This window comes from Schistocerca piceifrons, chromosome 9 (genome assembly GCF_021461385.2).
Source record: "Schistocerca piceifrons isolate TAMUIC-IGC-003096 chromosome 9, iqSchPice1.1, whole genome shotgun sequence".
Taxonomy (NCBI): Eukaryota; Metazoa; Arthropoda; class Insecta; order Orthoptera; family Acrididae; genus Schistocerca; species Schistocerca piceifrons.
In genome coordinates, this window is record NC_060146.1 from 132,261,707 (window position 1) to 132,288,133 (window position 26,427).

Here is a 26,427-nt window from a genome sequence, read left to right on the forward strand (position 1 = left end):
TTTTAGAGAAATATCAGAATGCTTGCGCTTTACAGTAAATATACATCATTTGTTCTCTCACATAAGTTGAAAGCTTCCCTCCTGGAAAGCTGCTTCTGTAGAAATACCATAAGTCAACATTTTTGCATCAAGATCATTACTCATTAAAATCAGCTACACTGTCCATGTACAAATATTTTGCATCAAATGTATCTCTTCAAAAAGTATCAAAAAATATGAAAGTTTGTTCAGGTTTATTTACCTAATCCACATCTGCTGAGTCTGGTTTCCCCAAGTAATTTCAGGCAAATGATATGAAACTTCCTACTGTAGACTATAATCTAAATCCTAGTGTTCTGTTATATTTGGTTACATTTGTAAAATGACAGAAATTTTTCTTATGTACTATATTTATTGTCATCATCATGATTACATCATCATTACTGTTATTCTGAAATTACACAGTTCAAATACTACTATTTACTTCCATCCCAGTCACTTCTTTCTACCGCTAAGAAGTTCTGGATATGTTGCCACAAGTTTCATTATCTTGACATTTTAACAGAGTTCTAACTGAACAAAATTAAAATAGAAGAAAGTGATATGCTCTACTTTCTCTGTAGGAACCCAGTACAAAAATAAGTATACATACTTGCGTGACCACTCAGGTCTCATGTCAGTAAGCATTGTATAAATTTCTGTCATAGTATTTTTTTCACTCTCCGTCACATGCCTCTGCAGTCTAATTATCTTTGGGTTTGTATATGGCTTCGTGTACTTAAATGCCAACTGCAAGGAAAGACAGACAAAAAAATGTCACATTATTATACTGTACTTATACTTAGTTTTGTTTCACAATCCTAAAAGGTTAATGAAGAAACATAACAAACACAGTTGTACAATTTATTTGCAGCAACCACCAGAAAAGAATAAAGTGCATGTGACACAGAACTAACAGTTGTACAAATGAGCAACTGAAAGTATCCGACTAGTGCAACAAAATTATCAAGGAAAAACAATCACAGGTATACACTTCTACTGTGAGTGGATTCCACCATATGTTATCCACCTTTAGTAAGCATAAGCCTTCAGTCGGAATCATATCCAACAGTTTTGTTAATCATATTAATATAATAGAGGGAAACATTCCATGTGGGAAAAATTTATCAAAAAACTCTTTGTCTTTAAATATGTCTGCTTGTGTCTGTATATGTGTGGATGGATATGTGTGTGTGTGCGAGTGTATACCCCTAAGGTAAGTCTTTCCACTCCCGGGATTGGAATGACTCCTTACCCTCTCCCTTAAAACCCACATCCTTTCGTCTTTCCCTCTCCTTCCCTCTTTCCTGACGAGGCAACAGTTTGTTGCAAAAGCTTGAATTTTGTCTGTATGTTTGTGTTTGTTTGTGTGTCTTTCGACCTGCCAGCGCTTTCGTTTGGTAAGTCACATCTTTTTTGATAAGTTTTGTTAATCAGTTAGAAAGGACTTCCTTCAAAGATGATTTGGATGGTGTTACTAATGTCACTTATTATAAAAAATAGAGTGATGGTTAAATTATTCTTTACAAAAGGAAAAAAGTGCAAATACGGTATGCATAAGAGGAAGTCCCCACGGGTGAGATCGACTTTTTGAAACCACCTGTTCAGTAGGATCCCAGGTACACAGTCTACAGCCATTTATCGGGAGAGGGGGGAAAAAAAAAAAATCGTGATCCACTACAGCCTCAAAAATAACAGCAGTTTCTGACATGGCACCATAGCCTAGCAGTTAAGTTATGTAGCTGCTGCTCAAAAAGTTGTTGAGTACCCTATTTTTTAAAAAATCTTTATGCTAATGATTAAGATCACTATTTTTATTCAACTAACTTGTTTAACTATAAACACTTTATTTCTATGTGAGACCTGAGTTTCTCCTGGCGTATACAACTTTCAAATAACTTCCGGGAATTCAGCCAGGTAACACTTTCAGCGACCGCCGATATTTCGGCGGGAGAACACCCCGCCATTTTCAAGGCAAACTGCAACGGACAGGCGACGTACATGCAAATTTAATACCTCGGTTCTCGGACCCAAGCAGGAAAGATAACACACACACACTGAACACTAGTGCCACCAAAGATGACCAAAGTCAGAGCTATCGATAGTGAGATTATGAAGTCGCAGGTGAGGTAGCATTGAGTCTGTCCCTCTGTTTCTTGACAAGGGAGAGAGCCGGATTCCAAACAGAGTTTAAACAGAAACCTCCATCCCTGTTAACAAGGTTGCTCGCTAATTTAATCTCAACTGCCTCCCGAATCACACTGTCCCAATAGCTGGACGTGCATGCCAATATCTCGGTGTTATTATATAACATGGAGTGACCAGTATCCAAGCAATGTTCGGCAATAGCAGATCTATTTGGCTGCTGTAATCGTGTGTGCCGTTTATGCTCAGTACATCTGTCCTCCACGGTCCTGATAGTTTGACCAATATATGCCATGCCGCAGCTACAAGGGACACGATATACACCCGCCTTACGCAGTCCAAGATCATCCTTAACGGAACTCAAAAGTGCTCTAATTTTAGATGGAGGTCGGAAAACACATTTCACATCGTATTTCCGTAAAATACGACCGATCTTATTGGACGTGTTTCCTACGTAAGGCAAGAAGGCTGTAGACTTAGGTGTTGACTCAGAATTATCATCAATCACCTGATGTACAGTTGGTCGATAGCGCAACGCACGTTCAATCTGTCTATCACTGTAACCATTTTGACGAAATGTAACTTCAAGATGGGACAGCTCAGCTGGCAAAGTCTCAGCGTCAGAAACGATATGTGCCCTGTGTACCAAGGTACGAAGTACCCCTTCACGCTGAGCCGAATGGTGACAACTACTAGCTTGTAAGTACAAGTCGGTGTGAGTACGTTTCCTGTAGACTGCATGTCCCAATGATCCATCATCCCTCCTCCTAACCAACACGTCGAGAAAGGGAAGGCAACCATCCTTTTCCACCTCCATCGTAAAACGAATGTTCGGGTGGATCGAGTTCAGATGTTCTAGAAAGACATTCAAATTCTCCCTACCGTGAGGCCAAACAACGAAGGTATCGTCAACGTATCTATAGAAACAGGCGGGTTTTAAAGGCGCCGACTCCAATGCACGTTCCTCGAAGTCTTCCATAAACAAATTTGCGATCACAGGAGACAACGGACTACCCATCGCAACTCCATCTGTCTGCTCGTAATACTGGTCATTAAATAAAAAATAAGTGGATGTCAACACATGCCTAAAGAGATTAGTTAAATCAGCACCAAACCTGGCTTCAATTAACTGCAACGAATCAGACAGAGGAACACGAGTGAAGAGAGAGACCACATCGAAACTCACTAAAATATCAGAGTCATTCAGCCTCAGTCCCTCCAAACGACGTAAAAAATCAGCTGAGTTCCTGATATGATGTTCACACCGTCCTACTTGTGGACTCAACAGAGATGCAAGATGCTTGGATACACGATATGTCGGGGCGCCGATGTTACTCACTATAGGACGGAAAGGAACCCCTTCCTTATGAACCTTTGGAAGGCCATATAACCTAGGGGGAACCGCACTATAGGTGTTAAGCCTCTTGATTGTGTCCTGCGACAAACCACTTTTCTTCAGGAGGCTGTTGGTCTTTCTCTCAACACTTTTCGTGGGGTCAGCATCGATTCTGCGATACGTTGAATCAGATAGTAAACGTTGCATCTTTTGTACATAATCATGTTTATTTAAAACAACGGTGGCATTGCCCTTGTCAGCAGGTAAAATAACAATACTGGGATCAACCTTGAGAGAGCGTAAAGCAGCCCTCTCTGCTACTGTTACATTACTCTTGGGTGGACGAGCCCTAGTCAAAACACGGCATGCCTCCCTCCTAACTTCCTCTGCAGCGTCAGGAGGTAGTTTGCAAACTGCCTGTTCAATTGAACTAATAAAATCAACTACCGGCAAATTCTTCGGAGTGGGTGCAAAATTTAATCCTTTCCCTAGCACGGATAAGGTTGCGTCGTCAAAAGATTTCTCTGTGAGATTTATCACAGAACGTCGAGATATAACATCCGACTCCGCGCGATGAAAACGTTCAAACTTTGCCAAATGCCGGGCAGTAACGGAGTTGTACTCCCAGTCAGCTTGGGTCCATGAGGCACCGTCCAACCAATCCCAAGTGAAATCAGACACTTCAGATGCCACCATTAAATGAAAACGATACAATTCTTTGGAAACAGAATCCAAACGTCGACGAGTAAAACGAATCCTTTCGCGAACAAGAGCCAAGCCAGCACGTTGCTTAATTCGGTTGGCGGCAGGAGAATTAATATGGTGCACAACCTTAGCAAATGTTGGGACATGATTTTCATCACGACACCTCAATAAAAACGACAAAGCACATTGCAGTCTAACTCGACAGCTACGAAGTTTATCCAACTTACGTAAACACCGATACATTTCCTCCCCGTAGAGGTAAACAATGTGAGACCTGAGTTTCTCCTGGCGTATACAACTTTCAAATAACTTCCGGGAATTCAGCCAGGTAACACTTTCAGCGACCGCCGATATTTCGGCGGGAGAACACCCCGCCATTTTCAAGGCAAACTGCAACGGACAGGCGACGTACATGCAAATTTAATACCTCGGTTCTCGGACCCAAGCAGGAAAGATAACACACACACACTGAACACTAGTGCCACCAAAGATGACCAAAGTCAGAGCTATCGATAGTGAGATTATGAAGTCGCAGGTGAGGTAGCATTGAGTCTGTCCCTCTGTTTCTTGACAAGGGAGAGAGCCGGATTCCAAACAGAGTTTAAACAGAAACCTCCATCCCTGTTAACAAGGTTGCTCGCTAATTTAATCTCAACTGCCTCCCGAATCACACTGTCCCAATAGCTGGACGTGCATGCCAATATCTCGGTGTTATTATATAACATGGAGTGACCAGTATCCAAGCAATGTTCGGCAATAGCAGATCTATTTGGCTGCTGTAATCGTGTGTGCCGTTTATGCTCAGTACATCTGTCCTCCACGGTCCTGATAGTTTGACCAATATATGCCATGCCGCAGCTACAAGGGACACGATATACACCCGCCTTACGCAGTCCAAGATCATCCTTAACGGAACTCAAAAGTGCTCTAATTTTAGATGGAGGTCGGAAAACACATTTCACATCGTATTTCCGTAAAATACGACCGATCTTATTGGACGTGTTTCCTACGTAAGGCAAGAAGGCTGTAGACATAGGTGTTGACTCAGAATTATCATCAATCACCTGATGTACAGTTGGTCGATAGCGCAACGCACGTTCAATCTGTCTATCACTGTAACCATTTTGACGATATGTAACTTCAAGATGGGACAGCTCAGCTGGCAAAGTCTCAGCGTCAGAAACGATATGTGCCCTGTGTACCAAGGTACGAAGTACCCCTTCACGCTGAGCCGAATGGTGACAACTACTAGCTTGTAAGTACAAGTCGGTGTGAGTACGTTTCCTGTAGACTGCATGTCCCAATGATCCATCATCCCTCCTCCTAACCAACACGTCGAGAAAGGGAAGGCAACCATCCTTTTCCACCTCCATCGTAAAACGAATGTTCGGGTGGATCGAGTTCAGATGTTCTAGAAAGACATTCAAATTCTCCCTACCGTGAGGCCAAACAACGAAGGTATCGTCAACGTATCTATAGAAACAGGCGGGTTTTAAAGGCGCCGACTCCAATGCACGTTCCTCGAAGTATTCCATAAACAAATTTGCGATCACAGGAGACAACGGACTACCCATCGCAACTCCATCTGTCTGCTCGTAATACTGGTCATTAAATAAAAAAATAGTGGATGTCAACACATGCCTAAAGAGATTAGTTAAATCAGCACCAAACCTGGCTTCAATTAACCGCAACGAATCAGACAGAGGAACACGAGTGAAGAGAGAGACCACATCGAAACTCACTAAAATATCAGAGTCATTCAGCCTCAGTCCCTCCAAACGACGTAAAAAATCAGCTGAGTTCCTGATATGATGTTCACACCGTCCTACTTGTGGACTCAACAGAGATGCAAGATGCTTGGATACACGATATGTCGGGGCGCCGATGTTACTCACTGTAGGACGGAAAGGAACCCCTTCCTTATGAACCTTTGGAAGGCCATATAACCTAGGGGGAACCGCACTATAGGTGTTAAGCCTCTTGATTGTGTCCTGCGACAAACCACTTTTCTTCAGGAGGCTGTTGGTCTTTCTCTCAACACTTTTCGTGGGGTCAGCATCGATTCTGCGATACGTTGAATCAGATAGTAAACGTTGCATCTTTTGTACATAATCATGTTTATTTAAAACAACGGTGGCATTGCCCTTGTCAGCAGGTAAAATAACAATACTGGGATCAACCTTGAGAGAGCGTAAAGCAGCCCTCTCTGCTGCTGTTACATTACTCTTGGGTGGACGAGCCCTAGTCAAAACACGGCATGCCTCCCTCCTAACTTCCTCTGCAGCGTCAGGAGGTAGTTTGCAAACTGCCTGTTCAATTGAACTAATAAAATCAACTACCGGCAAATTCTTCGGAGTGGGTGCAAAATTCAATCCTTTCCCTAGCACGGATAAGGTTGCGTCGTCAAAAGATTTCTCTGTGAGATTTATCACAGAACGTCGAGATATAACATCCGACTCCGCGCGTTGATAACGTTCAAACTTTGCCAAATGCCGGGCAGTAACGGAGTTGTACTCCCAGTCAGCTTGGGTCCATGAGGCACCGTCCAACCAATCCCAAGTGAAATCAGACACTTCAGATGCCACCATTAAATGAAAACGATACAATTCTTTGGAAACAGAATCCAAACGTCGACGAGTAAAACGAATCCTTTCGCGAACAAGAGCCAAGCCAGCACGTTTCTTAATTCGGTTGGCGGCAGGAGAATTAATATGGTGCACAACCTTAGCAAATGTTGGGACATGATTTTCATCACGACACCTCAATAAAAACGACAAAGCACATTGCAGTCTAACTCGACAGCTACGAAGTTTATCCAACTTACGTAAACACCGATACATTTCCTCCCCGTAGAGGTAAACAATGTGAGACCTGAGTTTCTCCTGGCGTATACAACTTTCAAATAACTTCCGGGAATTCAGCCAGGTAACACTTTCAGCGACCGCCGATATTTCGGCGGGAGAACACCCCGCCATTTTCAAGGCAAACTGCAACGGACAGGCGACGTACATGCAAATTTAATACCTCGGTTCTCGGACCCAAGCAGGAAAGATAACACACACACACTGAACACTAGTGCCACCAAAGATGACCAAAGTCAGAGCTATCGATAGTGAGATTATGAAGTCGCAGGTGAGGTAGCATTGAGTCTGTCCCTCTGTTTCTTGACAAGGGAGAGAGCCGGATTCCAAACAGAGTTTAAACAGAAACCTCCATCCCTGTTAACAAGGTTGCTCGCTAATTTAATCTCAACTGCCTCCCGAATCACACTGTCCCAATAGCTGGACGTGCATGCCAATATCTCGGTGTTATTATATAACATGGAGTGACCAGTATCCAAGCAATGTTCGGCAATAGCAGATCTATTTGGCTGCTGTAATCGTGTGTGCCGTTTATGCTCAGTACATCTGTCCTCCACGGTCCTGATAGTTTGACCAATATATGCCATGCCGCAGCTACAAGGGACACGATATACACCCGCCTTACGCAGTCCAAGATCATCCTTAACGGAACTCAAAAGTGCTCTAATTTTAGATGGAGGTCGGAAAACACATTTCACATCGTATTTCCGTAAAATACAACCGATCTTATTGGACGTGTTTCCTACGTAAGGCAAGAAGGCTGTAGACTTAGGTGTTGACTCAGAATTATCATCAATCACCTGATGTACAGTTGGTCGATAGCGCAACGCACGTTCAATCTGTCTATCACTGTAACCATTTTGACGAAATGTAACTTCAAGATGGGACAGCTCAGCTGGCAAAGTCTCAGCGTCAGAAACGATATGTGCCCTGTGTACCAAGGTACGAAGTACCCCTTCACGCTGAGCCGAATGGTGACAACTACTAGCTTGTAAGTACAAGTCGGTGTGAGTACGTTTCCTGTAGACTGCATGTCCCAATGATCCATCATCCCTCCTCCTAACCAACACGTCGAGAAAGGGAAGGCAACCATCCTTTTCCACCTCCATCGTAAAACAAATGTTCGGGTGGATCGAGTTCAGATGTTCTAGAAAGACATTCAAATTCTCCCTACCGTGAGGCCCAACAACGAAGGTATCGTCAACGCATCTATAGAAACAGGCGGGTTTTAAAGGCGCCGACTCCAATGCACGTTCCTCGAAGTCTTCCATAAACAAATTTGCGATCACAGGAGACAACGGACTACCCATCGCAACTCCATCTGTCTGCTCGTAATACTGGTCATTAAATAAAAAATAAGTGGATGTCAACACATGCCTAAAGAGATTAGTTAAATCAGCACCAAACCTGGCTTCAATTAACCGCAACGAATCAGACAGAGGAACACGAGTGAAGAGAGAGACCACATCGAAACTCACTAAAATATCAGAGTCATTCAGCCTCAGTCCCTCCAAACGACGTAAAAAATCAGCTGAGTTCCTGATATGATGTTCACACCGTCCTACTTGTGGACTCAACAGAGATGCAAGATGCTTGGATACACGATATGTCGGGGCGCCGATGTTACTCACTATAGGACGGAAAGGAACCCCTTCCTTATGAACCTTTGGAAGGCCATATAACCTAGGGGGAACCGCACTATAGGTGTTAAGCCTCTTGATTGTGTCCTGCGACAAACCACTTTTCTTCAGGAGGCTGTTGGTCTTTCTCTCAACACTTTTCGTGGGGTCAGCATCGATTCTGCGATACGTTGAATCAGATAGTAAACGTTGCATCTTTTGTACATAATCATGTTTATTTAAAACAACGGTGGCATTGCCCTTGTCAGCAGGTAAAATAACAATACTGGGATCAACCTTGAGAGAGCGTAAAGCAGCCCTCTCTGCTACTGTTACATTACTCTTGGGTGGACGAGCCCTAGTCAAAACACGGCATGCCTCCCTCCTAACTTCCTCTGCAGCGTCAGGAGGTAGTTTGCAAACTGCCTGTTCAATTGAACTAATAAAATCAACTACCGGCAAATTCTTCGGAGTGGGTGCAAAATTTAATCCTTTCCCTAGCACGGATAAGGTTGCGTCGTCAAAAGATTTCTCTGTGAGATTTATCACAGAACGTCGAGATATAACATCCGACTCCGCGCGATGAAAACGTTCAAACTTTGCCAAATGCCGGGCAGTAACGGAGTTGTACTCCCAGTCAGCTTGGGTCCATGAGGCACCGTCCAACCAATCCCAAGTGAAATCAGACACTTCAGATGCCACCATTAAATGAAAACGATACAATTCTTTGGAAACAGAATCCAAACGTCGACGAGTAAAACGAATCCTTTCGCGAACAAGAGCCAAGCCAGCACGTTGCTTAATTCGGTTGGCGGCAGGAGAATTAATATGGTGCACAACCTTAGCAAATGTTGGGACATGATTTTCATCACGACACCTCAATAAAAACGACAAAGCACATTGCAGTCTAACTCGACAGCTACGAAGTTTATCCAACTTACGTAAACACCGATACATTTCCTCCCCGTAGAGGTAAACAATGTGAGACCTGAGTTTCTCCTGGCGTATACAACTTTCAAATAACTTCCGGGAATTCAGCCAGGTAACACTTTCAGCGACCGCCGATATTTCGGCGGGAGAACACCCCGCCATTTTCAAGGCAAACTGCAACGGACAGGCGACGTACATGCAAATTTAATACCTCGGTTCTCGGACCCAAGCAGGAAAGATAACACACACACACTGAACACTAGTGCCACCAAAGATGACCAAAGTCAGAGCTATCGATAGTGAGATTATGAAGTCGCAGGTGAGGTAGCATTGAGTCTGTCCCTCTGTTTCTTGACAAGGGAGAGAGCCGGATTCCAAACAGAGTTTAAACAGAAACCTCCATCCCTGTTAACAAGGTTGCTCGCTAATTTAATCTCAACTGCCTCCCGAATCACACTGTCCCAATAGCTGGACGTGCATGCCAATATCTCGGTGTTATTATATAACATGGAGTGACCAGTATCCAAGCAATGTTCGGCAATAGCAGATCTATTTGGCTGCTGTAATCGTGTGTGCCGTTTATGCTCAGTACATCTGTCCTCCACGGTCCTGATAGTTTGACCAATATATGCCATGCCGCAGCTACAAGGGACACGATATACACCCGCCTTACGCAGTCCAAGATCATCCTTAACGGAACTCAAAAGTGCTCTAATTTTAGATGGAGGTCGGAAAACACATTTCACATCGTATTTCCGTAAAATACGACCGATCTTATTGGACGTGTTTCCTACGTAAGGCAAGAAGGCTGTAGACATAGGTGTTGACTCAGAATTATCATCAATCACCTGATGTACAGTTGGTCGATAGCGCAACGCACGTTCAATCTGTCTATCACTGTAACCATTTTGACGAAATGTAACTTCAAGATGGGACAGCTCAGCTGGCAAAGTCTCAGCGTCAGAAACGATATGTGCCCTGTGTACCAAGGTACGAAGTACCCCTTCACGCTGAGCCGAATGGTGACAACTACTAGCTTGTAAGTACAAGTCGGTGTGAGTACGTTTCCTGTAGACTGCATGTCCCAATGATCCATCATCCCTCCTCCTAACCAACACGTCGAGAAAGGGAAGGCAACCATCCTTTTCCACCTCCATCGTAAAACGAATGTTCGGGTGGATCGAGTTCAGATGTTCTAGAAAGACATTCAAATTCTCCCTACCGTGAGGCCAAACAACGAAGGTATCGTCAACGTATCTATAGAAACAGGCGGGTTTTAAAGGCGCCGACTCCAATGCACGTTCCTCGAAGTATTCCATAAACAAATTTGCGATCACAGGAGACAACGGACTACCCATCGCAACTCCATCTGTCTGCTCGTAATACTGGTCATTAAATAAAAAATAAGTGGATGTCAACACATGCCTAAAGAGATTAGTTAAATCAGCACCAAACCTGGCTTCAATTAACCGCAACGAATCAGACAGAGGAACACGAGTGAAGAGAGAGACCACATCGAAACTCACTAAAATATCAGAGTCATTCAGCCTCAGTCCCTCCAAACGACGTAAAAAATCAGCTGAGTTCCTGATATGATGTTCACACCGTCCTACTTGTGGACTCAACAGAGATGCAAGATGCTTGGATACACGATATGTCGGGGCGCCGATGTTACTCACTGTAGGACGGAAAGGAACCCCTTCCTTATGAACCTTTGGAAGGCCATATAACCTAGGGGGAACCGCACTATAGGTGTTAAGCCTCTTGATTGTGTCCTGCGACAAACCACTTTTCTTCAGGAGGCTGTTGGTCTTTCTCTCAACACTTTTCGTGGGGTCAGCATCGATTCTGCGATACGTTGAATCAGATAGTAAACGTTGCATCTTCTGTACATAATCATGTTTATTTAAAACAACGGTGGCATTGCCCTTGTCAGCAGGTAAAATAACAATACTGGGATCAACCTTGAGAGAGCGTAAAGCAGCCCTCTCTGCTGCTGTTACATTACTCTTGGGTGGACGAGCCCTAGTCAAAACACGGCATGCCTCCCTCCTAACTTCCTCTGCAGCGTCAGGAGGTAGTTTGCAAACTGCCTGTTCAATTGAACTAATAAAATCAACTACCGGCAAATTCTTCGGAGTGGGTGCAAAATTTAATCCTTTCCCTAGCACGGATAAGATTGCGTCGTCAAAAGATTTCTCTGTGAGATTTATCACAGAACGTCGAGATATAACATCCGACTCCGCGCGATGAAAACGTTCAAACTTTGCCAAATGCCGGGCAGTAACGGAGTTGTACTCCCAGTCAGCTTGGGTCCATGAGGCACCGTCCAACCAATCCCAAGTGAAATCAGACACTTCAGATGCCACCATTAAATGAAAACGATACAATTCTTTGGAAACAGAATCCAAACGTCGACGAGTAAAACGAATCCTTTCGCGAACAAGAGCCAAGCCAGCACGTTGCTTAATTCGGTTGGCGGCAGGAGAATTAATATGGTGCACAACCTTAGCAAATGTTGGGACATGATTTTCATCACGACACCTCAATAAAAACGACAAAGCACATTGCAGTCTAACTCGACAGCTACGAAGTTTATCCAACTTACGTAAACACCGATACATTTCCTCCCCGTAGAGGTAAACAATGTGAGACCTGAGTTTCTCCTGGCGTATACAACTTTCAAATAACTTCCGGGAATTCAGCCAGGTAACACTTTCAGCGACCGCCGATATTTCGGCGGGAGAACACCCCGCCATTTTCAAGGCAAACTGCAACGGACAGGCGACGTACATGCAAATTTAATACCTCGGTTCTCGGACCCAAGCAGGAAAGATAACACACACACACTGAACACTAGTGCCACCAAAGATGACCAAAGTCAGAGCTATCGATAGTGAGATTATGAAGTCGCAGGTGAGGTAGCATTGAGTCTGTCCCTCTGTTTCTTGACAAGGGAGAGAGCCGGATTCCAAACAGAGTTTAAACAGAAACCTCCATCCCTGTTAACAAGGTTGCTCGCTAATTTAATCTCAGCTGCCTCCCGAATCACACTGTCCCAATAGCTGGACGTGCATGCCAATATCTCGGTGTTATTATATAACATGGAGTGACCAGTATCCAAGCAATGTTCGGCAATAGCAGATCTATTTGGCTGCTGTAATCGTGTGTGCCGTTTATGCTCAGTACATCTGTCCTCCACGGTCCTGATAGTTTGACCAATATATGCCATGCCGCAGCTACAAGGGACACGATATACACCCGCCTTACGCAGTCCAAGATCATCCTTAACGGAACTCAAAAGTGCTCTAATTTTAGATGGAGGTCGGAAAACACATTTCACATCGTATTTCCGTAAAATACGACCGATCTTATTGGACGTGTTTCCTACGTAAGGCAAGAAGGCTGTAGACTTAGGTGTTGACTCAGAATTATCATCAATCACCTGATGTACAGTTGGTCGATAGCGCAACGCACGTTCAATCTGTCTATCACTGTAACCATTTTGACGAAATGTAACTTCAAGATGGGACAGCTCAGCTGGCAAAGTCTCAGCGTCAGAAACGATATGTGCCCTGTGTACCAAGGTACGAAGTACCCCTTCACGCTGAGCCGAATGGTGACAACTACTAGCTTGTAAGTACAAGTCGGTGTGAGTACGTTTCCTGTAGACTGCATGTCCCAATGATCCATCATCCCTCCTCCTAACCAACACGTCGAGAAAGGGAAGGCAACCATCCTTTTCCACCTCCATCGTAAAACGAATGTTCGGGTGGATCGAGTTCAGATGTTCTAGAAAGACATTCAAATTCTCCCTACCGTGAGGCCAAACAACGAAGGTATCGTCAACGTATCTATAGAAACAGGCGGGTTTTAAAGGCGCCGACTCCAATGCACGTTCCTCGAAGTCTTCCATAAACAAATTTGCGATCACAGGAGACAACGGACTACCCATCGCAACTCCATCTGTCTGCTCGTAATACTGGTCATTAAATAAAAAATAAGTGGATGTCAACACATGCCTAAAGAGATTAGTTAAATCAGCACCAAACCTGGCTTCAATTAACCGCAACGAATCAGACAGAGGAACACGAGTGAAGAGAGAGACCACATCGAAACTCACTAAAATATCAGAGCCATTCAGCCTCAGTCCCTCCAAACGACGTAAAAAAATCAGCTGAGTTCCTGATATGATGTTCACACCGTCCTACTTGTGGACTCAACAGAGATGCAAGATGCTTGGATACACGATATGTCGGGGCGCCGATGTTACTCACTATAGGACGGAAAGGAACCCCTTCCTTATGAACCTTTGGAAGGCCATATAACCTAGGGGGAACCGCACTATAGGTGTTAAGCCTCTTGATTGTGTCCTGCGACAAACCACTTTTCTTCAGGAGGCTGTTGGTCTTTCTCTCAACACTTTTCGTGGGGTCAGCATCGATTCTGCGATACGTTGAATCAGATAGTAAACGTTGCATCTTTTGTACATAATCATGTTTATTTAAAACAACGGTGGCATTGCCCTTGTCAGCAGGTAAAATAACAATACTGGGATCAACCTTGAGAGAGCGTAAAGCAGCCCTCTCTGCTGCTGTTACATTACTCTTGGGTGGACGAGCCCTAGTCAAAACACGGCATGCCTCCCTCCTAACTTCCTCTGCAGCGTCAGGAGGTAGTTTGCAAACTGCCTGTTCAATTGAACTAATAAAATCAACTACCGGCAAATTCTTCGGAGTGGGTGCAAAATTTAATCCTTTCCCTAGCACGGATAAGGTTGCGTCGTCAAAAGATTTCTCTGTGAGATTTATCACAGAACGTCGAGATATAACATCCGACTCCGCGCGATGAAAACGTTCAAACTTTGCCAAATGCCGGGCAGTAACGGAGTTGTACTCCCAGTCAGCTTGGGTCCATGAGGCACCGTCCAACCAATCCCAAGTGAAATCAGACACTTCAGATGCCACCATTAAATGAAAACGATACAATTCTTTGGAAACAGAATCCAAACGTCGACGAGTAAAACGAATCCTTTCGCGAACAAGAGCCAAGCCAGCACGTTGCTTAATTCGGTTGGCGGCAGGAGAATTAATATGGTGCACAACCTTAGCAAATGTTGGGACATGATTTTCATCACGACACCTCAATAAAAACGACAAAGCACATTGCAGTCTAACTCGACAGCTACGAAGTTTATCCAACTTACGTAAACACCGATACATTTCCTCCCCGTAGAGGTAAACAATGTGAGACATGAGTTTCTCCTGGCGTATACAACTTTCAAATAACTTCCGGGAATTCAGCCAGGTAACACTTTCAGCGACCGCCGATATTTCGGCGGGAGAACACCCCGCCATTTTCAAGGCAAACTGCAACGGACAGGCGACGTACATGCAAATTTAATACCTCGGTTCTCGGACCCAAGCAGGAAAGATAACACACACACACTGAACACTAGTGCCACCAAAGATGACCAAAGTCAGAGCTATCGATAGTGAGATTATGAAGTCGCAGGTGAGGTAGCATTGAGTCTGTCCCTCTGTTTCTTGACAAGGGAGAGAGCCGGATTCCAAACAGAGTTTAAACAGAAACCTCCATCCCTGTTAACAAGGTTGCTCGCTAATTTAATCTCAGCTGCCTCCCGAATCACACTGTCCCAATAGCTGGACGTGCATGCCAATATCTCGGTGTTATTATATAACATGGAGTGACCAGTATCCAAGCAATGTTCGGCAATAGCAGATCTATTTGGCTGCTGTAATCGTGTGTGCCGTTTATGCTCAGTACATCTGTCCTCCACGGTCCTGATAGTTTGACCAATATATGCCATGCCGCAGCTACAAGGGACACGATATACACCCGCCTTACGCAGTCCAAGATCATCCTTAACGGAACTCAAAAGTGCTCTAATTTTAGATGGAGGTCGGAAAACACATTTCACATCGTATTTCCGTAAAATACGACCGATCTTATTGGACGTGTTTCCTACGTAAGGCAAGAAGGCTGTAGACTTAGGTGTTGACTCAGAATTATCATCAATCACCTGATGTACAGTTGGTCGATAGCGCAACGCACGTTCAATCTGTCTATCACTGTAACCATTTTGACGAAATGTAACTTCAAGATGGGACAGCTCAGCTGGCAAAGTCTCAGCGTCAGAAACGATATGTGCCCTGTGTACCAAGGTACGAAGTACCCCTTCACGCTGAGCCGAATGGTGACAACTACTAGCTTGTAAGTACAAGTCGGTGTGAGTACGTTTCCTGTAGACTGCATGTCCCAATGATCCATCATCCCTCCTCCTAACCAACACGTCGAGAAAGGGAAGGCAACCATCCTTTTCCACCTCCATCGTAAAACGAATGTTCGGGTGGATCGAGTTCAGATGTTCTAGAAAGACATTCAAATTCTCCCTACCGTGAGGCCAAACAACGAAGGTATCGTCAACGTATCTATAGAAACAGGCGGGTTTTAAAGGCGCCGACTCCAATGCACGTTCCTCGAAGTCTTCCATAAACAAATTTGCGATCACAGGAGACAACGGACTACCCATCGCAACTCCATCTGTCTGCTCGTAATACTGGTCATTAAATAAAAAATAAGTGGATGTCAACACATGCCTAAAGAGATTAGTTAAATCAGCACCAAACCTGGCTTCAATTAACCGCAACGAATCAGACAGAGGAACACGAGTGAAGAGAGAGACCACATCGAAACTCACTAAAATATCAGAGCCATTCAGCCTCAGTCCCTCCAAACGACGTAAAAAAATCAGCTGAGTTCCTGATATGATGTTCACACCGTCCTACTTGTGGACTCAACAGAGATGCAAGATGCTTGGATACACGATATGTCGGGGCGCCGATGTTACTCACTATAGGACGGAAAGGAACCCCTTCCTTATGAACCTTTGGAAGGCCATATAACCTAGGGGGAACCGCACTATAGGTGTTAAGCCTCTTGATTGTGTCCTGCGACAAACCACTTTTCTTCAGGAGGCTGTTGGTCTTTCTCTCAACACTTTTCGTGGGGTCAGCATCGATTCTGCGATACGTTGAATCAGATAGTAAACGTTGCATCTTTTGTACATAATCATGTTTATTTAAAACAACGGTGGCATTGCCCTTGTCAGCAGGTAAAATAACAATACTGGGATCAACCTTGAGAGAGCGTAAAGCAGCCCTCTCTGCTGCTGTTACATTACTCTTGGGTGGACGAGCCCTAGTCAAAACACGGCATGCCTCCCTCCTAACTTCCTCTGCAGCGTCAGGAGGTAGTTTGCAAACTGCCTGTTCAATTGAACTAATAAAATCAACTACCGGCAAATTCTTCGGAGTGGGTGCAAAATTTAATCCTTTCCCTAGCACGGATAAGGTTGCGTCGTCAAAAGATTTCTCTGTGAGATTTATCACAGAACGTCGAGATATAACATCCGACTCCGCGCGATGAAAACGTTCAAACTTTGCCAAATGCCGGGCAGTAACGGAGTTGTACTCCCAGTCAGCTTGGGTCCATGAGGCACCGTCCAACCAATCCCAAGTGAAATCAGACACTTCAGATGCCACCATTAAATGAAAACGATACAATTCTTTGGAAACAGAATCCAAACGTCGACGAGTAAAACGAATCCTTTCGCGAACAAGAGCCAAGCCAGCACGTTGCTTAATTCGGTTGGCGGCAGGAGAATTAATATGGTGCACAACCTTAGCAAATGTTGGGACATGATTTTCATCACGACACCTCAATAAAAACGACAAAGCACATTGCAGTCTAACTCGACAGCTACGAAGTTTATCCAACTTACGTAAACACCGATACATTTCCTCCCCGTAGAGGTAAACAATGTGAGACCTGAGTTTCTCCTGGCGTATACAACTTTCAAATAACTTCCGGGAATTCAGCCAGGTAACACTTTCAGCGACCGCCGATATTTCGGCGGGAGAACACCCCGCCATTTTCAAGGCAAACTGCAACGGACAGGCGACGTACATGCAAATTTAATACCTCGGTTCTCGGACCCAAGCAGGAAAGATAACACACACACTGAACACTAGTGCCACCAAAGATGACCAAAGTCAGAGCTATCGATAGTGAGATTATGAAGTCGCAGGTGAGGTAGCATTGAGTCTGTCCCTCTGTTTCTTGACAAGGGAGAGAGCCGGATTCCAAACAGAGTTTAAACAGAAACCTCCATCCCTGTTAACAAGGTTGCTCGCTAATTTAATCTCAACTGCCTCCCGAATCACACTGTCCCAATAGCTGGACGTGCATGCCAATATCTCGGTGTTGTTATATAACATGGAGTGACCAGTATCCAAGCAATGTTCGGCAATAGCAGATCTATTTGGCTGCTGTAATCGTGTGTGCCGTTTATGCTCAGTACATCTGTCCTCCACGGTCCTGATAGTTTGACCAATATATGCCATGCCGCAGCTACAAGGGACACGATATACACCCGCCTTACGCAGTCCAAGATCATCCTTAACGGAACTCAAAAGTGCTCTTATTTTAGATGGAGGTCGGAAAACACATTTCACATCGTATTTCCGTAAAATACGACCGATCTTATTGGACGTGTTTCCTACGTAAGGCAAGAAGGCTGTAGACTTAGGTGTTGACTCAGAATTATCATCAATCACCTGATGTACAGTTGGTCGATAGCGCAACGCACGTTCAATCTGTCTATCACTGTAACCATTTTGACGAAATGTAACTTCAAGATGGGACAGCTCAGCTGGCAAAGTCTCAGCGTCAGAAACGATATGTGCCCTGTGTACCAAGGTACGAAGTACCCCTTCACGCTGAGCCGAATGGTGACAACTACTAGCTTGTAAGTACAAGTCGGTGTGAGTACGTTTCCTGTAGACTGCATGTCCCAATGATCCATCATCCCTCCTCCTAACCAACACGTCGAGAAAGGGAAGGCAACCATCCTTTTCCACCTCCATCGTAAAACGAATGTTCGGGTGGATCGAGTTCAGATGTTCTAGAAAGACATTCAAATTCTCCCTACCGTGAGGCCAAACAACGAAGGTATCGTCAACGTATCTATAGAAACAGGCGGGTTTTAAAGGCGCCGACTCCAATGCACGTTCCTCGAAGTCTTCCATAAACAAATTTGCGATCACAGGAGACAACGGACTACCCATCGCAACTCCATCTGTCTGCTCGTAATACTGGTCATTAAATAAAAAATAAGTGGATGTCAACACATGCCTAAAGAGATTAGTTAAATCAGCACCAAACCTGGCTTCAATTAACCGCAACGAATCAGACAGAGGAACACGAGTGAAGAGAGAGACCACATCGAAACTCACTAAAATATCAGAGCCATTCAGCCTCAGTCCCTCCAAACGACGTAAAAAAATCAGCTGAGTTCCTGATATGATGTTCACACCGTCCTACTTGTGGACTCAACAGAGATGCAAGATGCTTGGATACACGATATGTCGGGGCGCCGATGTTACTCACTATAGGACGGAAAGGAACCCCTTCCTTATGAACCTTTGGAAGGCCATATAACCTAGGGGGAACCGCACTATAGGTGTTAAGCCTCTTGATTGTGTCCTGCGACAAACCACTTTTCTTCAGGAGGCTGTTGGTCTTTCTCTCAACACTTTTCGTGGGGTCAGCATCGATTCTGCGATACATTGAATCAGATAGTAAACGTTGCATCTTTTGTACATAATCATGTTTATTTAAAACAACGGTGGCATTGCCCTTGTCAGCAGGTAAAATAACAATACTGGGATCAACCTTGAGAGAGCGTAAAGCAGCCCTCTCTGCTGCTGTTACATTACTCTTGGGTGGACGAGCCCTAGTCAAAACACGGCATGCCTCCCTCCTAACTTCCTCTGCAGCGTCAGGAGGTAGTTTGCAAACTGCCTGTTCAATTGAACTAATAAAATCAACTACCGGCAAATTCTTCGGAGTGGGTGCAAAATTTAATCCTTTCCCTAGCACGGATAAGGTTGCGTCGTCAAAAGATTTCTCTGTGAGATTTATCACAGAACGTCGAGATATAACATCCGACTCCGCGCGATGAAAACGTTCAAACTTTGCCAAATGCCGGGCAGTAACGGAGTTGTACTCCCAGTCAGCTTGGGTCCATGAGGCACCGTCCAACCAATCCCAAGTGAAATCAGACACTTCAGATGCCACCATTAAATGAAAACGATACAATTCTTTGGAAACAGAATCCAAACGTCGACGAGTAAAACGAATCCTTTCGCGAACAAGAGCCAAGCCAGCACGTTGCTTAATTCGGTTGGCGGCAGGAGAATTAATATGGTGCACAACCTTAGCAAATGTTGGGACATGATTTTCATCACGACACCTCAATAAAAACGACAAAGCACATTGCAGTCTAACTCGACAGCTACGAAGTTTATCCAACTTACGTAAACACCGATACATTTCCTCCCCGTAGAGGTAAACAATGTGAGACCTGAGTTTCTCCTGGCGTATACAACTTTCAAATAACTTCCGGGAATTCAGCCAGGTAACACTTTCAGCGACCGCCGATATTTCGGCGGGAGAACACCCCGCCATTTTCAAGGCAAACTGCAACGGACAGGCGACGTACATGCAAATTTAATACCTCGGTTCTCGGACCCAAGCAGGAAAGATAACACACACACACTGAACACTAGTGCCACCAAAGATGACCAAAGTCAGAGCTATCGATAGTGAGATTATGAAGTCGCAGGTGAGGTAGCATTGAGTCTGTCCCTCTGTTTCTTGACAAGGGAGAGAGCCGGATTCCAAACAGAGTTTAAACAGAAACCTCCATCCCTGTTAACAAGGTTGCTCGCTAATTTAATCTCAACTGCCTCCCGAATCACACTGTCCCAATAGCTGGACGTGCATGCCAATATCTCGGTGTTGTTATATAACATGGAGTGACCAGTATCCAAGCAATGTTCGGCAATAGCAGATCTATTTGGCTGCTGTAATCGTGTGTGCCGTTTATGCTCAGTACATCTGTCCTCCACGGTCCTGATAGTTTGACCAATATATGCCATGCCGCAGCTACAAGGGACACGATATACACCCGCCTTACGCAGTCCAAGATCATCCTTAACGGAACTCAAAAGTGCTCTAATTTTAGATGGAGGTCGGAAAACACATTTCACATCGTATTTCCGTAAAATACGACCGATCTTATTGGACGTGTTTCCTACGTAAGGCAAGAAGGCTGTAGACTTAGGTGTTGACTCAGAATTATCATCAATCACCTGATGTACAGTTGGTCGATAGCGCAACGCACGTTCAATCTGTCTATCACTGTAACCATTTTGACGAAATGTAACTTCAAGATGGGACAGCTCAGCTGGCAAAGTCTCAGCGTCAGAAACGATATGTGCCCTGTGTACCAAGGTACGAAGTACCCCTTCACGCTGAGCCGAATGGTGACAACTACTAGCTTGTAAGTACAAGTCGGTGTGAGTACGTTTCCTGTAGACTGCATGTCCCAATGATCCATCATCCCTCCTCCTAACCAACACGTCGAGAAAGGGAAGGCAACCATCCTTTTCCACCTCCATCGTAAAACGAATGTTCGGGTGGATCGAGTTCAGATGTTCTAGAAAGACATTCAAATTCTCCCTACCGTGAGGCCAAACAACGAAGGTATCGTCAACGTATCTATAGAAACAGGCGGGTTTTAAAGGCGCCGACTCCAATGCACGTTCCTCGAAGTCTTCCATAAACAAATTTGCGATCACAGGAGACAACGGACTACCCATCGCAACTCCATCTGTCTGCTCGTAATACTGGTCATTAAATAAAAAATAAGTGGATGTCAACACATGCCTAAAGAGATTAGTTAAATCAGCACCAAACCTGGCTTCAATTAACCGCAACGAATCAGACAGAGGAACACGAGTGAAGAGAGAGACCACATCGAAACTCACTAAAATATCAGAGCCATTCAGCCTCAGTCCCTCCAAACGACGTAAAAAAATCAGCTGAGTTCCTGATATGATGTTCACACCGTCCTACTTGTGGACTCAACAGAGATGCAAGATGCTTGGATACACGATATGTCGGGGCGCCGATGTTACTCACTATAGGACGGAAAGGAACCCCTTCCTTATGAACCTTTGGAAGGCCATATAACCTAGGGGGAACCGCACTATAGGTGTTAAGCCTCTTGATTGTGTCCTGCGACAAACCACTTTTCTTCAGGAGGCTGTTGGTCTTTCTCTCAACACTTTTCGTGGGGTCAGCATCGATTCTGCGATACGTTGAATCAGATAGTAAACGTTGCATCTTTTGTACATAATCATGTTTATTTAAAACAACGGTGGCATTGCCCTTGTCAGCAGGTAAAATAACAATACTGGGATCAACCTTGAGAGAGCGTAAAGCAGCCCTCTCTGCTGCTGTTACATTACTCTTGGGTGGACGAGCCCTAGTCAAAACACGGCATGCCTCCCTCCTAACTTCCTCTGCAGCGTCAGGAGGTAGTTTGCAAACTGCCTGTTCAATTGAACTAATAAAATCAACTACCGGCAAATTCTTCGGAGTGGGTGCAAAATTTAATCCTTTCCCTAGCACGGATAAGGTTGCGTCGTCAAAAGATTTCTCTGTGAGATTTATCACAGAACGTCGAGATATAACATCCGACTCCGCGCGATGAAAACGTTCAAACTTTGCCAAATGCCGGGCAGTAACGGAGTTGTACTCCCAGTCAGCTTGGGTCCATGAGGCACCGTCCAACCAATCCCAAGTGAAATCAGACACTTCAGATGCCACCATTAAATGAAAACGATACAATTCTTTGGAAACAGAATCCAAACGTCGACGAGTAAAACGAATCCTTTCGCGAACAAGAGCCAAGCCAGCACGTTGCTTAATTCGGTTGGCGGCAGGAGAATTAATATGGTGCACAACCTTAGCAAATGTTGGGACATGATTTTCATCACGACACCTCAACAAAAACGACAAAGCACATTGCAGTCTAACTCGACAGCTACGAAGTTTATCCAACTTACGTAAACACCGATACATTTCCTCCCCGTAGAGGTAAACAATGTGAGACCTGAGTTTCTCCTGGCGTATACAACTTTCAAATAACTTCCGGGAATTCAGCCAGGTAACACTTTCAGCGACCGCCGATATTTCGGCGGGAGAACACCCCGCCATTTTCAAGGCAAACTGCAACGGACAGGCGACGTACATGCAAATTTAATACCTCGGTTCTCGGACCCAAGCAGGAAAGATAACACACACACACTGAACACTAGTGCCACCAAAGATGACCAAAGTCAGAGCTATCGATAGTGAGATTATGAAGTCGCAGGTGAGGTAGCATTGAGTCTGTCCCTCTGTTTCTTGACAAGGGAGAGAGCCGGATTCCAAACAGAGTTTAAACAGAAACCTCCATCCCTGTTAACAAGGTTGCTCGCTAATTTAATCTCAACTGCCTCCCGAATCACACTGTCCCAATAGCTGGACGTGCATGCCAATATCTCGGTGTTATTATATAACATGGAGTGACCAGTATCCAAGCAATGTTCGGCAATAGCAGATCTATTTGGCTGCTGTAATCGTGTGTGCCGTTTATGCTCAGTACATCTGTCCTCCACGGTCCTGATAGTTTGACCAATATATGCCATGCCGCAGCTACAAGGGACACGATATACACCCGCCTTACGCAGTCCAAGATCATCCTTAACGGAACTCAAAAGTGCTCTAATTTTAGATGGAGGTCGGAAAACACATTTCACATCGTATTTCCGTAAAATACGACCGATCTTATTGGACGTGTTTCCTACGTAAGGCAAGAAGGCTGTAGACTTAGGTGTTGACTCAGAATTATCATCAATCACCTGATGTACAGTTGGTCGATAGCGCAACGCACGTTCAATCTGTCTATCACTGTAACCATTTTGACGAAATGTAACTTCAAGATGGGACAGCTCAGCTGGCAAAGTCTCAGCGTCAGAAACGATATGTGCCCTGTGTACCAAGGTACGAAGTACCCCTTCACGCTGAGCCGAATGGTGACAACTACTAGCTTGTAAGTACAAGTCGGTGTGAGTACGTTTCCTGTAGACTGCATGTCCCAATGATCCATCATCCCTCCTCCTAACCAACACGTCGGGAAAGGGAAGGCAACCATCCTTTTCCACCTCCATCGTAAAACGAATGTTCGGGTGGATCGAGTTCAGATGTTCTAGAAAGACATTCAAATTCTCCCTACCGTGAGGCCAAACAACGAAGGTATCGTCAACGTATCTATAGAAACAGGCGGGTTTTAAAGGCGCCGACTCCAATGCACGTTCCTCAAAGTCTTCCATAAACAAATTTGCGATCACAGGAGACAACGGACTACCCATCGCAACTCCATCTGTCTGCTCGTAATACTGGTCATTAAATAAAAAATAAGTGGATGTCAACACATGCCTAAAGAGATTAGTTAAATCAGCACCAAACCTGGCTTCAATTAACCGCAACGAATCAGACAGAGGAACACGAGTGAAGAGAGAGACCACATCGAAACTCACTAAAATATCAGAGTCATTCAGCCTCAGTCCCTCCAAACAACGTAAAAAATCAGCTGAGTTCCTGATATGATGTTCACACCGTCCTACTTGTGGACTCAACAGAGATGCAAGATGCTTGGATACACGATATGTCGGGGCGCCGATGTTACTCACTATAGGACGGAAAGGAACCCCTTCCTTATGAACCTTTGGAAGGCCATATAACCTAGGGGGAACCGCACTATAGGTGTTAAGCCTCTTGATTGTGTCCTGCGACAAACCACTTTTCTTCAGGAGGCTGTTGGTCTTTCTCTCAACACTTTTCGTGTTACCTGGCTGAATTCCCGGAAGTTATTTGAAAGTTGTATACGCCAGGAGAAACTCAGGTCTCACATTGTTTACCTCTACGGGGAGGAAATGTATCGGTGTTTACGTAAGTTGGATAAACTTCGTAGCTGTCGAGTTAGACTGCAATGTGCTTTGTCGTTTTTATTGAGGTGTCGTGATGAAAATCATGTCCCAACATTTGCTAAGGTTGTGCACCATATTAATTCTCCTGCCGCCAACCGAATTAAGCAACGTGCTGGCTTGGCTCTTGTTCGCGAAAGGATTCGTTTTACTCGTCGACGTTTGGATTCTGTTTCCAAAGAATTGTATCGTTTTCATTTAATGGTGGCATCTGAAGTGTCTGATTTCACTTGGGATTGGTTGGACGGTGCCTCATGGACCCAAGCTGACTGGGAGTACAACTCCGTTACTGCCCGGCATTTGGCAAAGTTTGAACGTTTTCATCGCGCGGAGTCGGATGTTAGATCTCGACGTTCTGTGATAAATCTCACAGAGAAATCTTTTGACGACGCAACCTTATCCGTGCTAGGGCAAGGATTAAATTTTGCACCCACTCCGAAGAATTTGCCGGTAGTTGATTTTATTAGTTCAATTGAACAGGCAGTTTGCAAACTACCTCCTGACGCTGCAGAGGAAGTTAGGAGGGAGGCATGCCGTGTTTTGACTAGGGCTCGTCCACCCAAGAGTAATGTAACAGCAGCAGAGAGGGCTGCTTTACGCTCTCTCAAGGTTGATCCCAGTATTGTTATTTTACCTGCTGACAAGGGCAATGCCACCGTTGTTTTAAATAAACATGATTATGTACAAAAGATGCAACGTTTACTATCTGATTCAACGTATCGCAGAATCGATGCTGACCCCACGAAAAGTGTTGAGAGAAAGACCAACAGCCTCCTGAAGAAAAGTGGTTTGTCGCAGGACACAATCAAGAGGCTTAACACCTATAGTGCGGTTCCCCCTAGGTTATATGGCCTTCCAAAGGTTCATAAGGAAGGGGTTCCTTTCCGTCCTATAGTGAGTAACATCGGCGCCCCGACATATCGTGTATCCAAGCATCTTGCATCTCTGTTGAGTCCACAAGTAGGACGGTGTGAACATCATATCAGGAACTCAGCTGATTTTTTACGTCGTTTGGAGGGACTGAGGCTGAATGACTCTGATATTTTAGTGAGTTTCGATGTGGTCTCTCTCTTCACTCGTGTTCCTCTGTCTGATTCGTTGCGGTTAATTGAAGCCAGGTTTGGTGCTGATTTAACTAATCTCTTTAGGCATGTGTTGACATCCACTTATTTTTTATTTAATGACCAGTATTACGAGCAGACAGATGGAGTTGCGATGGGTAGTCCGTTGTCTCCTGTGATCGCAAATTTGTTTATGGAAGACTTCGAGGAACGTGCATTGGAGTCGGCGCCTTTAAAACCCGCCTGTTTCTATAGATACGTTGACGATACCTTCGTTGTTTGGCCTCACGGTAGGGAGAATTTGAATGTCTTTCTAGAACATCTGAACTCGATCCACCCGAACATTCGTTTTACGATGGAGGTGGAAAAGGATGGTTGCCTTCCCTTTCTCGACGTGTTGGTTAGGAGGAGGGATGATGGATCATTGGGACATGCAGTCTACAGGAAACGTACTCACACCGACTTGTACTTACAAGCTAGTAGTTGTCACCATTCGGCTCAGCGTGAAGGGGTACTTCGTACCTTGGTACACAGGGCACATATCGTTTCTGACGCTGAGACTTTGCCAGCTGAGCTGTCCCATCTTGAAGTTACATTTCGTCAAAATGGTTACAGTGATAGACAGATTGAACGTGCGTTGCGCTATCGACCAACTGTACATCAGGTGATTGATGATAATTCTGAGTCAACACCTAAGTCTACAGCCTTCTTGCCTTACGTAGGAAACACGTCCAATAAGATCGGTCGTATTTTACGGAAATACGATGTGAAATGTGTTTTCCGACCTCCATC

The 26,427-nt window shown here is 44.7% G+C and overlaps 1 protein-coding gene across 1 annotated transcript in view; it reads right to left on the bottom strand.

Annotated features, from left to right (window-relative positions):
- Positions 1-26,427, bottom strand: part of LOC124717272 (nuclear RNA export factor 1-like) — a 158,419-nt gene that overhangs the window by 10,335 nt on the left and 121,657 nt on the right. The window contains exon 14 of the mRNA XM_047244085.1: positions 632-768. Within this exon, the coding sequence (XP_047100041.1) occupies positions 632-768 (137 nt within the window). The remainder of the gene's footprint in view (positions 1-631; positions 769-26,427) is intronic.